This window comes from Macaca mulatta, chromosome 1, assembly GCF_049350105.2.
Source record: "Macaca mulatta isolate MMU2019108-1 chromosome 1, T2T-MMU8v2.0, whole genome shotgun sequence".
Taxonomy (NCBI): domain Eukaryota; kingdom Metazoa; phylum Chordata; class Mammalia; order Primates; family Cercopithecidae; genus Macaca; species Macaca mulatta.
In genome coordinates this window covers 16,530,327-16,545,962 of record NC_133406.1, presented here as the reverse complement: position 1 = coordinate 16,545,962, position 15,636 = coordinate 16,530,327, and the positions used below count along the sequence as shown (strand labels likewise).

The 15,636-nt window shown below is 41.3% G+C and overlaps 1 protein-coding gene across 14 annotated transcripts in view; it reads right to left on the bottom strand.

Annotated features, from left to right (window-relative positions):
- Window positions 1–15,636, bottom strand: part of SIPA1L2 (signal induced proliferation associated 1 like 2) — a 231,018-nt gene that overhangs the window by 108,103 nt on the left and 107,279 nt on the right. For all 14 annotated transcript variants that reach the window (XM_077998594.1, XM_077998606.1, XM_028849678.2 and 11 more), the window contains one exon: window positions 5,659–7,413. In XM_077998594.1, coding sequence (XP_077854720.1) covers window positions 5,659–7,141 — 1,483 coding nt within the window. In that variant the 5' untranslated portion in view covers window positions 7,142–7,413. The remainder of the gene's footprint in view (window positions 1–5,658; window positions 7,414–15,636) is intronic.

Below are 15,636 nucleotides of genomic sequence, written 5' to 3'. Positions count from 1 at the left end.
TTACATTATTTTAGTATATTTGTTATGATGCATGCATCAACTCTGTTTATTATTAACTAATGTCCATACTTTACTCAGATTTCCTCAGTGTTTAATGGAATGTCTTTTTTCTGTATAGGATTCCACCCAGGGTACCACATTCCATTTGGTCGTCATGTCCCCTAAGGCTCTTATGGTCTGTGATTTTTTTTTTTTTTTTTTTTTTTCTTCTCAGACTTTCCCTGCTTTTATGACCTGGACAGTTTTGGGTATTGGTCAGGGATTTTGTAGAACGTCCTTCATTTGGAATTTTTCTAATGTTTTCCCCTAATTGTACTGGGGTTATAGGTCTGGAGAGGAAGACTGCAGAAGAGTCATTCATACCTGGGGTACAAGCTATCCACAGGACTTGTCACTGCTGATGGTGACCTTGGTGACCTAGGGAGGTAGTGTCTGCCAGGTTCCTCCACTGTGAAGTTATTTGTCCCTGTCTTTCCATACTATACCTTTTGGAAGTGAATCACTAAATGCAGCCCACATCCAAGCAGGAAGGTGGTGGGACACTGACTTCAACTCTTATAATGATAAATTACTTCTTCAAGTAAAGATTTCTTTACAAAAATGGACATTCACTAATGTCTTCGGTAAGCTGTTTTGTAGCATCTACAAGAGGGCAAGAAATAATGCTTCTTCCCCTGTTACTGTGCTTCTATCAAGCTGATAAGTTTTTCTCTCAAGTAAAGTAAACACAGTCATTAACTTATCTGCCCAGATCATGGCTGGCAAATACCTGGTATCTCCTCATGCATTCAGTGCAGATAACGACAATTGATAATGGCTCTTAAAATGCAGATGCAGTTCTATACATAATGACATGGAAGGATGATCATCAAAAGCAAGTTCCACAGTAATAGCAGGAGTAAGCTCCATTTACATAAATGTATTTGCATCAGAAAAGCCTTCAAGGATAATAACGAAATGTTAATGGTGATATAGCTGATGAATTTGAGGAGACTTTATTTCTTGCTTCTCTACATTTTCTTATTTTCCTATAACCATCATATGACATTTATATACCATTTAAAAATTCTAAATGAAAAAAAGATACAGATTTGTCAATCTTACTCCGCATTTTTCCCCACTACATTCAGAGGAACACATGCTCCTGTGCCAGCAAAACGCCTCTAGTAAAACAATGTTCCCAAAGGCTCAGACGATGACTTAACCACTTTTCACTTCACTCCTGAGTCACCATGGAGGCCCAGCTTCATCCTCCCATCTGGTTTTAACCTCTCTTTACCCAAATGTTACTCACTTTGCCTCCCAGAACTATTCTGGTCTGTGTGGCATAAAGTAGGGCACAGAACAGTTTTAGAACTCCCGAGTAGCCCAGTAGGTGCACAACTTCTTAACAAGTTAAGGATTTCAACACCAAGCAGGAACCCTTACGTGTCAACAGACAGTGTCTGGGCTCTGCCACACAGTGCCAGCGCTAGCCCCACCGTTGGTGGCAGTGTGCAGTACCAAGCAGGTCCAGCCACACAATGCCAGCGCTGGCCCCACCGCTGGTGGCAGTGTGCAGTACCACGCAGGTCCAGAAGGAGGCAAAGCCTGCTGCTCTGCTACAATGGAAACCAGACTCACTGATGCTCCTATGACTGACCGTGGTCAAGCCCAACTAGAATCCCTATCTAAGGGGGGGCTTGGTCACGGCCTGTTTCACAAATGGAGAGCTCAAAGCAGCAGCATATGGCACATTCGCCATGAGTCCCATCAGAGAAACAGTAGTGTGACAAATGGCACCAATGTGTCTTCATGGTCATCGCCAGTGAAAGGAAGGGAATTACTGAGCTTTCACTCTACTTGCTACTCTCCTCACTGCTTTTAAAAAAGCTGTTTCGGCTGGGTGCGGTGGCTCACGCCTGTAATCCCAGCACTCTGGGAGGTTGAGGTGGGTGGATCACCTGAAGACAGGAGTTCGAGACCAGCCTGGCCAACATGGCGAAACCCTGTCTCTACTAAAAATACAAAAATTAGCAGGGTGTGGTGGTGCATGTCTGTAATCCCAGCTACTTGGGAGGCTGAGGCAGGAGAACTGCTTGAAACTGGGAGGTAGAGGCTGCAGTGAGCTGAGATGGTGCCACTGCACTCCAGCCTGGGCAACAGAGCGAGACTCGGTCTTAAAAAAAAAAAAAAGCTATTTCACCGAAAGCTACAGATGGATTTGCCTGGGCAAGCGATGTTGTCACACAGTTTCCTGTGTCCTGCCACTCCCCTGCAGAAATCCTTTTACAAAGTTATTCAACAGCCTTTCAGTGATGACGTGTCATAGAAACACACCTCAGCATCAAGGGCAGACATTTCACATTAACTACCCAATAAAGAAGAAATCACATCATCAAAGTTCTACACTTTAAACATTTGCCAGTGATCGGGAGCCAGTTAATTCTCTTGAAAATGAAGTTTTACACAGAACCCTGAAGCACAGAACAAAATAAAAGCACTCTGGAAAGTACCAAAAGAGAGATCCCTGAAAGCCAGTTTCCAAAGAGAAAATCCTTGAGAGAAGGGAAAAGCAAAAAAGGAAAAGAAAAAAGCTATCTCAAAAACATCGTATCTGTGCCAGTATGGCCAGGCCCTCTGTTTTTAAATACAATGAAGCTCAAGCAACTTGTGATGTTTGCAGACAGAAGGGTCCTGCACAGCTGTGTCCAGTGGCTGAAGCGGGGGTGGGAATCTACTCCCACACCATAGGAGGCCTCCACCTCACTATACTTTTCACTTAAGAATCTGGGCTGCTGCCTCTGCCTGGAGTCCTTAATGGCTCAACAAGAGACCAGCAAGAGCAGGAGCAGATGCCATTGTAGCCAACTTCACTTTGAAGTCACACTGGACCACAGGGGAAGAGCTAAATATAGCAGGAGGCAGGACACAGTTCACAGCTGCACTGGAGAGAGAACAGAGCAGCCGGGGCTCGGCCTTCTTCTCGCTCCTGGTGGCCGCTCCCTCCCCAGCCCCTGAGCCCATCTGCTGGCACAACAGCACCTTCCACAGCACAGAATCACAGAACACCGAAGACAAAGCGACCTCAGGGATTGCCTCCCCACTCCCTCGTTTTGTGGGCTTTGCAAAACACAGCGATGTACCACATAGGGACATTTCGGTCAACAATGGACCACATACATGATGGTGGTTCCACAAAAATCACGATGGAGCATATACAGAAATCTGATGCATGGCACTTGATACTGGCAGTGCAGATGAATAAGGGGAAATGTCTGATATTCAGTAATGGTGATGGGACATTTGGTTTTCCATATGAAAATATATATAGAGAAGAATAAAAATATATATCATCTAGGTTTAAGTACGCTCTATGATGTTCACGCAATGACGAAATTGCCTAATAACACATTTCTCAGACCATATCCCCGTTGTTAACTGATGCGTGACTGTAGTCTAGAATTCCGCTTTCTGACTGGTTTATAAATCCACAGCAAAGCTGAGAACCAGAGAGTGTGCCCAACAGCACCAAAATGCCAAACGATAAGCGTACATCCACCCACAATTCACTGACAGGGTGTCTACACTCAGATTCTTTTGTGGAGCTTATTTATTTCACATTCAAACCTAAGGAGTTTGATGATGTCATCTGCGATGCTCTTGAAAACATTAAGTAGCTCATCAGAAAAGGTGGAGGAAATAAATCACTTGCAGAGGAGTCTTTAAAACTACTAAGAAGTGACAGTTGAGAATTCAAGAGAAAAACCACAAGTGGCAGTCAAGAAAACTAACAGAATCTAGCAACCTGAAATCATCTCGGGAAACAGACCCTGGGGACATTAATGAATCAAATGGTGGTGACCCGGGTGCAGAAAACAACCGTTTTTCATTCCACTTACACTTAGGATGTGCAACAGCATATGAATGAGATGCTGGCACTAAGTCTTGGCATAAATATGAATATATATATAATTTTATATTCTAGTATTTTGAAGTCTGGATCACAAACTATTTACAAAACTCAGCTAGCCAGAGTGACTAATTACCTGGGGATTTCAGGGCATAATAAATCTAACAGACTTTATTTTATTAAGAATTGGCAGCCATGGCTTCATCAATAAAAATAACCTTAATTAGGAAGCCTATCTCTCCATCTCCCTTTCCGAAAATAACTTGCACCTAGAGAGTATCCTTGAGCAATGTGATATAATGTGATACCTCTGCATGAACACAGGCATGAAGGTTATGAGTTATTTTCACAGCAGAGACAAAAAAAAGCAGATCCAAGATTCTTTGATTCCACTGGCTGGAAGGAAGTAACTCATGATGTTAACACCAAGGCACACCTGAAGCCAAGACCGAAATTCAGGGTGGAGGAGAGGAAAGGAGACAACAACAGGGACCAAGATCTGTTGACAAAATTATTTCAGTCCTATTATGTCATCAGTATGAGGACAGAGAGACAATTCACAGTAAGTGGCCAGATGCAGTGTAAATATCTGTTTATTTAGCTTTATTGCATCAGATCGTTTCTCTGAGTTACATGTTGTCATAACGTGATTATGAAAGACATGCTAAGTCTGGATTGATGCAAAGTAAAAAAGTAAATAAATAAATAAAAGTACACTTAGCTCCCAGTTATCTGCACTAGAAGCAGAATAGTTTATGCACGAGAAACAGGAGGAGGAGAGCAGCGGGGCCCACCCTGTGCCTCCTCAGGTGCTCCGTGAGCTTATCCCTGGATCCCTGGGAGCAGGAAGAGGGCTGACAGGTGAAACTGAAGACAGAAAAATATAGCTCCGAAAAGTAAGCTGCATTGTAACGAAGGGGTGAAGGACACCAGCTGCACCCAATAAAAAGGTGGTGCGAGGTGCCGCAGTGTTTCCTCGGCATGTGTTACTGACACGTGTGGAACCTGTTTCTCTGTAGGTCTCTAAATCAGAGAAGATTCTCCTAGCCCTGGGATAATTCGGGACACTTATTTAAAGGTTGAGGATTCAACCATATGACCTCTGAAGAACGCATCCTTCAAGCCTGAAGATATACGTAAAGCAAAAACCATTTCTTTGACATAGAATTAAATAATTTATCATTTGTGTCTTAACATTTAAGCCTATCTACAGAACTACACGAAAACAAAATTTGTCTGTTGTGGTAATTCACGCATTCTTTCAACAAAGATTTAACATGTCCAACACATACAGCAATGCTGGAGGAGCAAAGTACAGAAAGGTTAGAGAGGTGAGGGAATCACAGAATGATCCACTGTACGCAGCATAAGAGATTATTCAGAGGAATAGGAGGAAGACAGAATTAATCAGGGAAGACTTCTTACAAGGGGTGAAATCTAAATCAAGTGAAATCCAAATCTAAAATCAACTTGAATTTGTGATGCTCACAAACTGGCAGACAAAGAATGACAGAAAGAGAAATCAAACCAAAAGGGCATTTACACATGAAGGACTACCCATCAACAAAGGCATGGAATTGCAGTTTTCTAAAGAAAAAATTAGCCTGGAAGCTATGGAGGGACCATGATGGAGAACAAGGTCCGGCCCAGTGGACTATGGCCTTGGACACTCTGAGGAAGGTGCTCCAACACAAAGCAAAACATTGTGACTGGTCCTAAAAAAATTACTCCCGAGACGCACACAAACGCCCAGGGCTCTTCCTTACCTTTCCCATAGAAGAATTTGCGGTAGTAATAGGCCCCAAGGTCAATGTGTTCTATGATGTAGCGCTTCACTTTCTCCCTGTGAATGGGCTGGTTTTCTCTGGGCACTTCCAAGACCGAGACACCTGCATTTGTGCAGTGAGAGCTGAGAGACGATTCAAAAGAGCAGCTTTCCCCAGAACTGAAAGAGGACGAGTTGGCCCGAGAGAGCGCAATCCGCCTGTCGCCTTCCCCTCCAGTCTCATTTCTAAAGTAAGGACAACTAAGGACAAGGTCGTTACTTTTCCCGTCACCCTCGTCGGCATCCAGGTTCTCTTTGGAGTTGAGGTCCTCCTTGCTCCCTAAAGGGGACTCACAGTTGCCTGTCTGGCCTGTGGGCATCTGAGTCTGGGATGCTGCAGAAGCCCCGGTGGTTATGTTTTTCCTTTTCCCCACATTAGCCCTCGTAGCCATGGCTTCATTGATATTAAACAAAATGCTCTGGACATCATAATGTGCAAAACAGCGCTGGCAATTCCAAGGGCGAATGCCCCTCTCCAGTCGGCTCTCCTCCAGCTCAGATGTGAACTTGAAAGTTTCGTGCTCACTTTTAACAGTTCGAAGCTTTCGAAAGAGGGATGTTTCCACCGACTCTGATTTCAACCTCCGTTTGAAAGGCTTGTCCCTGTCTCTCCCCATCAGGAGGGCACTGTCCATGTAGTCTAATCCTGAGATGCGGACAAATTCTCCCCTAGAAATCTGTGCTGCTGCATGAAGGCTCGGAGACACTGCAGGGTCACAGCGGAAAAATTCAGGGAACCCAAAAGGGACCATTGCTTTGTGGTCATAATTTTCTACTCGGTACCCTCTGAGCATAGCAAAAAAGTTTTCACCAGATAAGCCTTGCCTGTCGATAGATGAAGTACTTCCATACTCCCTGTGCAGGGCAGCCCCTGTGTTGGGGTTGACTGCATTTTGGTCTAAGACATCTTCGGCGTCGATGTCACTGATAGTGACATCACTATTGCTCCTCTGTCTTATGGGGTGAAGTCCTCTTTGGGGGGAATGGACAAAGATGTCCCCGATTGTGTACTTGGCCTCCACGAAGTCCAGATCGAGCTGCTCATCTTGCTGACCTTCGCTCTGGTCACTCTGCCCATTCTGCATGACGGAGGTGACACTTTCATAACTGGTCTGAGACCGGCTTTCCCACAGTGCCTTGCAGGTTAGCTCCTTGGAACAGTCCTTTTTAGGAGGCCATTCAGACACCCTTGCTCTCACACCCATCTTGGGCACAGCTGGGGTACCATTAGCCGGACCACCACCGCCAGTCTCACTGGAATTCGAGGCATTTAAAGAAGTAGTGGGTCCCATGTTGCCATTAATGGCTTTAAATTTCCGAGCAAAATAATCATCTGACTGCATGATTCTAGGGGGATCCTTGAACTTTGAAGAGGCTCTGCCGAGCTTGTGCTTCTCTTCTTGTGACTGCCTTGGGTCACTCATGTCTACTGAGGAAGAGCCTCCAAGACTCACCAGGAAGACCGATGTAAATCTAATTACATTGCTATTGACCACGCCATAATACTTGCAGATATAAAGCCTTTGTCTGTAGTTGTATTTTTTCTTTTTTTTTTAGCCCAAAGCAAACAACATCTTCAGAATACAGTTTCTCCAAAGCCAATTTGCTTCTCTGTTGTCGTAATAATGTTGTACACCTCTGTTCTTTTCAAAAGCATTCCTTAAGACATCTGGCTGGTCATGAGTATTTCCTTCACCTGAATTAAAAGACAGGAAGTAGCCATTAGCAATTAATATACTTCAAGTTGAACACATTCTACAATAGATTTCGTATCTGTCTTTCTCCTCTGCTTCTGCCCACGAAGTTTCATGATCCACAGCACTGTTCGTAACACTCCTCCCTGGACACCATCTTCCTTCTCTACACAGCTAGATAAAATTCACATCATACAATCAGGTATTAACTTATCTGAGAAACTTTCCTAGGATGTCTCCCACACTAATTGCATCTAAGCAAAGAATGTTGTGATAACACAGCACTCCATCTATATCCAACAGAGTAATTTTCCTTATCTCTAATTGCTGTTTACCAACTTACTGACTTCAAGTTCCTCTAAGCAAAGAACCATGCCTTTCAGTTGTGTACCAGCATTAACTATTAAGGTAGCCTGGCTTAAACTAGGGATTCATGAAGTATTTCAATGAATGAATTGGCTATAAGAGTAGCACAAGTCATGTATATAATGGGTTTCAGTATTATTAGTTTACTTTCCTTCAAAACAGTTAAACTCAAAATGGCCCACAGCAAAAGGGTCAATACAAGACATTAACAAGAGAGTTTTCACAATGATCACCTGTAGTCAAATTAGAACTCACACAGATCCTCCTTTAAGTGGGAAAAGGTCTTCAAGGATCTGGTATCTGACACATCAAATACATTGGAGTAGAGAGATACTGGGTAAGAAGTTGTTTTCTTGTACCTAAGTTGTCAGTTTTTCAGTCTCCAGGAATGGATTTGATAATAGCCTAAACTGTATAGGAAAAAACTATAATTCAGTCATCCTTGATCCTTTTAAACATAATAATTCTAAGAGAATTAGGTAAGATGCAGTCATTTATCTTCTCTTTCTGAAAACCATGGGATAGTGTGTCTGTTCTGTTCTGTGCATGTCAGTACCTGGCTACTCATTTTCCCTTTGTTTGCCATATCCTAAAATATCATTTTATTTCCTCCATTATGGAACAGCTCTGAGAATAGATGACACGTTGTCATCCCTAGACTAAATTTTTTTTTTTTTTTTTTTTTATGGTGGGGGAAAGCAACTGCCACCATAAGAAAAATACCTGCTATTCCAAGACATCCCCACATGCTCATCTCAAAGCCATTAAGAGTCCACTGGAAAGAGTTTTTATGCTGTTTAGCTAGTTGGGATTTTAACATTTTCAAACCGAATTACAGTTATTAATATTTCTTATGCTTTGGTGAAGGATGAAGAAAACTGGCTATAGCTTTATTACCATCATTATGTTCAGAAGAGGTAAAGTGGTTCTTTCTTTCTTCTGCCTCTGAGTAAGACAGGCTGTCAGGAGTTTGGAAAATATGTAACACCTGAAAATGTTTGTGTCTAAAGAAAGAAAGAATAAATTCAAAGAAAAATATTTGTAATTAAAGAGAAGAGTTATTAGATCAAGTGTCTACAAACATATGGGTAAATTGCAGTGTTTTCTATTTCCGGGGGCCTTTATTTTACAGGTCACTTGTGCATAATGCACTAGAAAGTTGTACTCTTGTACATAACCAGTCCCCAACTAGAAATGACATTAACAAACGCATCCACGAAATGCAAAGAACCACTTTAATCATTGCTTTGAAACTCCTTTATCCTCTTATTTGTAAAATAAATGCCATCCAAATAATTACGACAAACCCTACCTTCTTTTCTTTTCCATGTCATGTCATCTATTGAAATACCAGTATCTGTACAGCACAAGGGAGTCAAGAAGGAACACGCTCAAACTAGAGGCACAGTTAATGGACTGACCACCTTGGGCTCAACCCACCACCCAGAGAGAAGAGAAAACCAGCATCTCCTCACACTTGTAACCTATTCACCACGCTCCACAGGGAAGCTCTGAGTTTAGGCCACCAACTAACAGATGTGCAAAATAAACCAGAGAAACATTAAATATTAAAACTAGCATTAGCAAGAATAAGATGATAATTAGTCCTGGAAAACCTAACCAGCTATTATAATTTACTGGGCTCAGATTCTTACTTGAAAATCTATCTTCTGAGCTTTCACATTCCTCTAACATTTGTAACTTTCTCAATGTTTAACACATGAAATTAAAGTTACAAAATATTTATTACACATATCTTGTGAAAAAATGGAATACACCAATATATAGTCAAAAAATAAAGATTAGCTAGGTGTGATGGCTCACACCTATGCCAGCACTTTGAGAAGCTGAGGCAGGAGGATCGCTTGAGCCCAGGAATTTGAGATGAGCACAGGCAACACAGCAAGAGCACGTCTCTACAAAAACTTATTTTTTTTTTAATTAACCAGGCGTGGCGGTACACACCTGTAGTCTCAGCTACTTGGGAGGCTGAAGCAGGAGGATCCCTTGAGACCAGGAATTAGGGGTGGCAGTGAGCTATGATCGCACCACTGCATCCCAGCGTGGGCAACAAAGTCAGATCCAGTCTCAAATAAATTAAGATTTTAAAATATAAATAATATACGAAATTAAAAATAGATGAATTTATGCTGAATCTTATCATAAGGTTCACTACAAAGGACAAAAACTATAGCAAACACAGAGCACGTGAAATTCTTTCCTAACGGTATCTCAGAATATTCCTTTGGTTGTGAATTTTGAAAATTTGTTTGTGCTAAGAACATTAGCTTTAGGGGACAGCTACCGATTTTTCCTATCTAGAATCCATTCCCCTTTCTTCTGGAAATGGTGGCTTGAATTGCTTTGGAGAATCATTTAATTTGTGCGAGGCTAACTCCACACCTAACATGTGGTCAGTTAAGAATACCTCATCCCATGGCCACAATTATTGCTCCTGGGATGCAGCCTGGATCCCATCTCCTTGCAACTCCTCCCCTGAGATTTTGCTCTACTGTAGCTTGTGGAAACTCTGTGTTGTTTAATCTCTCTCCCTCCTCCCTTGTTTTCTATGCCCTGCCCCAGACATACCAAGCGTCTTTCAAGTCTTCAAACAGACCACTCTCCAGGCTTGTGTCCCAGCTGCTCCCTCTAAATGGATCACTCACTGCCTGAGCTGAACTGACAACCATTCATGATCATCTCTCTCCCCGCAACGGGGTGACCCTACAACATATTCCCACAGTGTCTTCCCCAACACCCATTTCCATGCCTCTAAGGACTTCCTGCTTCTCTCTGTCTCTCCCCAGGAGAAAGCTCTGTGAATCCAGACTATGTTTGTTTTCTTCCCCATTTTATCTATGGTGCCTGGAGCTGTTTCCAGTATGTGGTAGATGTTTGGTAAATATTATTAAATTAACAAATCACTATACAAATATATTAGGCAGTAAGCCCTTATATTAGAAAATATTTAAATGAAAAATTCTGGTGGTTATAGGAATATATTATATAATATATTGTAATCAGAAATGTTTCATTTGATATAACTTTGTAGAAAACCACTCATTATAAAGTCAGATACCTATAAATGGATGTTAACACTTTGCAGGACACTATGTGCTCCATGGCATTTTCCCAAATCCTTACAACAGGTAAACACAAAATTCAGCAACTATTCCACTCTGAAAAGAGAGCCTCCCACCCCCACTTCCGTACCAGCCAAATGAGGTGATTACAGACATGTCTTCTAATTGTATACAAAGAAAAGAATGTCATACTTCATCTTCTAAGCATCTCAGCAGCTTCCTCTAGTAGACCCAAGGCCCATTCCCAAACATGGTAGGTAATAAGGAGGCCTAAACGGCCAATCCTGCCACCAGTCTCTGTCCTCTTGTGAGCGCGGCTAAGCGGCTGTTTGCAGAGCTCCATTTTCTGTAGGTGGCATGTCGCCAGCTTCCTGGGGGCTCTGGATGCATGCCCGTGAATGGTATCACTCCAAAACCGGATGGCACATGGAAACTATGCAATCGAAAGACCTGGTCAAAAGGCCACCTCAGCTTCGTGTCCGAGTTAGAGAAGAAGCCATATAAAGCGAGGGCCCACACATGCCTTCTTCCTGAGCAGCTGTGACTCGCGCCTGTCCTTCCCCTCTCTGTGATTTTACATCATCTTGTCATTCTAACAGATTGTAAAAAACCAGTTACGAGAGTTTCAGATTGGCAAATGCAGAGTCCTCAAACAAAAAGGCCATGGTATTTCTCCTTAGAAAGCAAACGTGCTATGAAATGAAATATTAGAAAGCTGTAGCATAAACTGGATCCTCATTGTACATGTATATGGTGAGTGTCACTGGTACCACTTGCTCCCTCCTGCCTTATTCTAATTAACAGCACAAGGATACTAACTGCTTTCCTAATAGTTAAATGGACTCATACTACTAAGCTGGAATAGCTTAAGAAAAAACAAACATCAAGGAAAATCTGAGACTCATTTAATTCCTTCCCTAGAACTTTATAAAGATGACAGACTCATCTATAAGAGGCCTGTGACCTTGACAGCAACATGAATATTCTCTCTTCCAGGTAATTTCCTAAACCTAGATTCTGACCATCTGGAAGGTGGTGAGAAGAAAGAGTTTGCCTTTGAATGATCTAATAAAAATGGATCTCTGGATTGTGTCTACATACAGTTTTCTTTCTGTTCTTTAAGCTAATTTTTACTGTGAGGGGCACTGGCCCTCTCCCCATAGTTTCCAATTATTCTTGCATTTCATGAAATTCTATGGCTTTTGCTCCCCAGTAAAAACAGAAAATAGTCACCAACACTCTGCAAGCACTTAAAAAACCCAGACAGAAAACTCACAGGTAGTGGGGGTGCCCCCAAGTAAGGAAGGGCTAGGGAAGGCCGCTGACCAACACTGAAGAATTTTAGAGCTTGAAGGAGCTGTTCTCATGCTAACTGTCTTGGTAATAACTTTTAAAGGATAGAAAAGAAATGGAGAACATTTGATATTTAAGCATAATTGTCTTTAAATAGGATGTTTTTCGAAGTTTTCCATGAGACATCAGTGAGTCTTTAAGACCAATATTATAGTTATAATTGAGCCACTTATCAGGACTGCAGCTGTAGCAAATGGATTGAAAACCACAAAACGCACAAATTATGAGCCCCATTCAAGGGAAAAAATGGTTAAAATTATATAGCAGATTTATAATACAAGTATAACTACAGTAAAAAAAAAAATGCTTATTTTTCATGCCAGTATCCCAACAGCTCTAATACTAATATGGATAATAGGACAGGGAATAAAAGGAAGAACAAACTGATCCCACTTTTACCCTCTCTCTGAGGTCAAGAAGGCAATCAATGAGCTGAGGTCTCATCACCTAAAATGCATTTACCAAAAACTAAGCCGGGTATTAAGTGAAATGATAAAAAAAAAAATAGCTATAAAAAAGCCCATTAACTCACATTCCTATTACCAGTAGAATATGAAAATCAAAGCTATAAGACAACTTGATAAATAGCTACTATTAAATAATAATGGTAATAAATTGATATACAAGTTCAATAATATTTTTGCCTGGTAAGTTTTTGATAGATCTGAACATGAAAATAAGTTCTTAAACATCTATCTTGAATTAAACACTGCAGTGGTACCAAAGATAAATATTTTTGAACATGAGAACATAAAAACCAGCAGAATTCTCCTCTTTGGGGTTTTATAACATAGGGGTAACTTATGATCTGCGAAGGGGAATAGAATCTTTTCTTGCTGGAAAGTTCACATTGGTGTTAGGCCAACAAATTTTTAAAGTACTCCACGTGCTATTTGGAGGAATTTCTCAAGTGATGTCCCAGAAAAGCTGATCTCCTTGATGTGGTTAAGAATTTTTTCATTGGAGTAAAGCAAGACCTCAATAAAAAAAAACCCTGAAGGATTCAGTCTCCACAAGTTACCCATATTATGAGTTTCCTTTATATTGATTTGCACTTCATAGTGAAAAAAAGGGCCCAGTCGAAGGTTTCTTAAATGGGGCTCTTGGGTGACTCTGTAAGTAAAGCAGCTTGGTAAACTCCATCGGAGTGGGGTCCTGGTCTGTCATAGTCACTGCTTCTACTCCCAGTCATGCCCGACACTTGGTTGACAATCATCATTAACCTCTATCTATCCATTTAAATTGAAATGATTGCAGACCAAAGTATCCCAAAGTCCTGAGTCGACACATTATCATAACACCTGCATGGAGCACACTGATTCTCATTTGTCTCTTTTGGTCTCCTGGCTGGCTCCTCCTCCTCCTCAGGTCATCTTTAAATGCTGAGGTTTTTCAGGTTTACCCTAGCCTGCCTTCTAATTTTATACACTCCCTTGTGCCATCCTTGTAGTCAAATATGCCATCTCTATGCTGATGACTCATAAATCCTTATCCACAAGCCCAAAGACATCTCACAGTCAACATTTCCAAGTTGCACTAAGATAGTCCAGGTTGTCCTGCCTACCCCTCCCTGCACCCAAATCTGCTCCTCCTCTGCCCGGCTCAGGGAAAGGCATCACCAACCACTCAGGTGCCCAAGCCAAACACCCTGCCTTCCCCTCACAGCCCACATTCAATCATGCCTTCCCCTCACAGCCCACATTCAATCATGCCCATTTTACCTTCCAAGTACTCCTCAAATCCATGTCAATCTCTCCATCTCGACTGCTACAACCAGAGTTAAAACCACTATCATATTTCTCCTAGATTATAATGAAATCCTTCAACAGTTCCTTATTTCCCTCTGAATAAAGCTGCTTGCTTTAAGACAGCACAAGCCACTCATGATTTGATCCATGCGTTACAGCCCTTCGTGCAGCTGCTGGATTTCCACCCTCTATGCTCCCATGTGTTGACCTTCATGTTCTTATCCTCTGTACATGCCACTACCTCTGCCAACATCTCTACAAGACGTGTTTATTTCCTGCCTTGCTAAGAGGTGTTATCCATCACACCTCAGTTCACATATCATGTTTTTAAAATGCCTTCTCAAACCTTAAGGTTGGGTGTAAGTGATCTTACTTTTGGCCGCCATAGCATTGTACCTTTTTTTTTCTTTCTTACTCGAAGTTACACCAGACTATACCAGTTTATTACTTGCTGTTATCCTCCTGTAAACTCTAAGCATGGTGAAGGCATAGACATGTCCTGGCATGTGGACACTTGGCAAATATCCAGCTCTACCACACGCTGCTGAGATGGTGATAAAATCGCCTGTAAACGCTGGGCCTCAGTTTCCTATCTGTAAAGTGGGAATAACTGTATCTCTTTCAAAGGATTATTCTAAAAATTCAATGGGACCAAAAGCTCTAAAAATAATAGCTGAAAATGTAATATATGAGTGTATATTTATTGATAAACATACTGATTTGAAATTGAGCAAATGAATGAGGCCCATAACTATTCCAAAGGAACACAGTGAAGGAAACAGTCAGGTTTACAAAATATGGGATGACTGCTCACTGATTTACACACAAAGAATAAGAGAACACAAACCAGTAACTGACTGCAGTGTTTAAGCTGATTCTCCAAGAGGCAAAGAAAAGCTTTTAGAAGCTGAGTGAGTTGCCCAAAGCAATCTCCAGGGAGCCACTATTCTCTTCCCAATTACAATTTATATTTGAAATTATCTTAGAGACTTTATACTGTATTAGAATATGGCTTTTCTAAAGTTTTAAACTTCCTGTATCTCAATAAAGAACAAGAACCAATTTCTGGTAGTAAACTGCTACCCTGCCCATCATTCTGTAAGTCAAAAATAGAATAAACAAGGGTTGTTTTGTTAAATAGACAATTTTGATCACGGAGTTTTTTGAAGGAGACAGAAGAACAGCTGCGAGTATTGACTGCTTCCCATTAAATCTTTTAAATCAGAAAGAGATAAAAAGAGATAGCCCTCACCTCCTTCTCTCAGGAGGTTATTAGTTAATACATCTTTTCAGCAATGTGACCCCTGAATTACAGATGGCACGGTAGGAAATCAGTCATCCCAATTAATAATTTAAGCAGAGGCATTTGTGTCTGAGGAAAACACAGCAAAAGAAGAAAAGAATTTCTATTTAATGTCAACCAATATAGACTGCACTTATTAATTTCATTTAGAGATCATAAAAAAAAAATCTGTCCTAATCGTTAAATGAATGTTTAGTGACAATGGGTAGCAAAGAAGAGAACATGAGCATTTTATAATGAAAACTGGCAGGCTGGAGCCTTAAAAAAATATAAACCTTCCTGAAAACACTCTGTTCTCACCAATATTATTTTCCACTGAATCCACAGTGGAAACTCTTGCAAAATATCTGTATTATGGTATTCAACAAAACT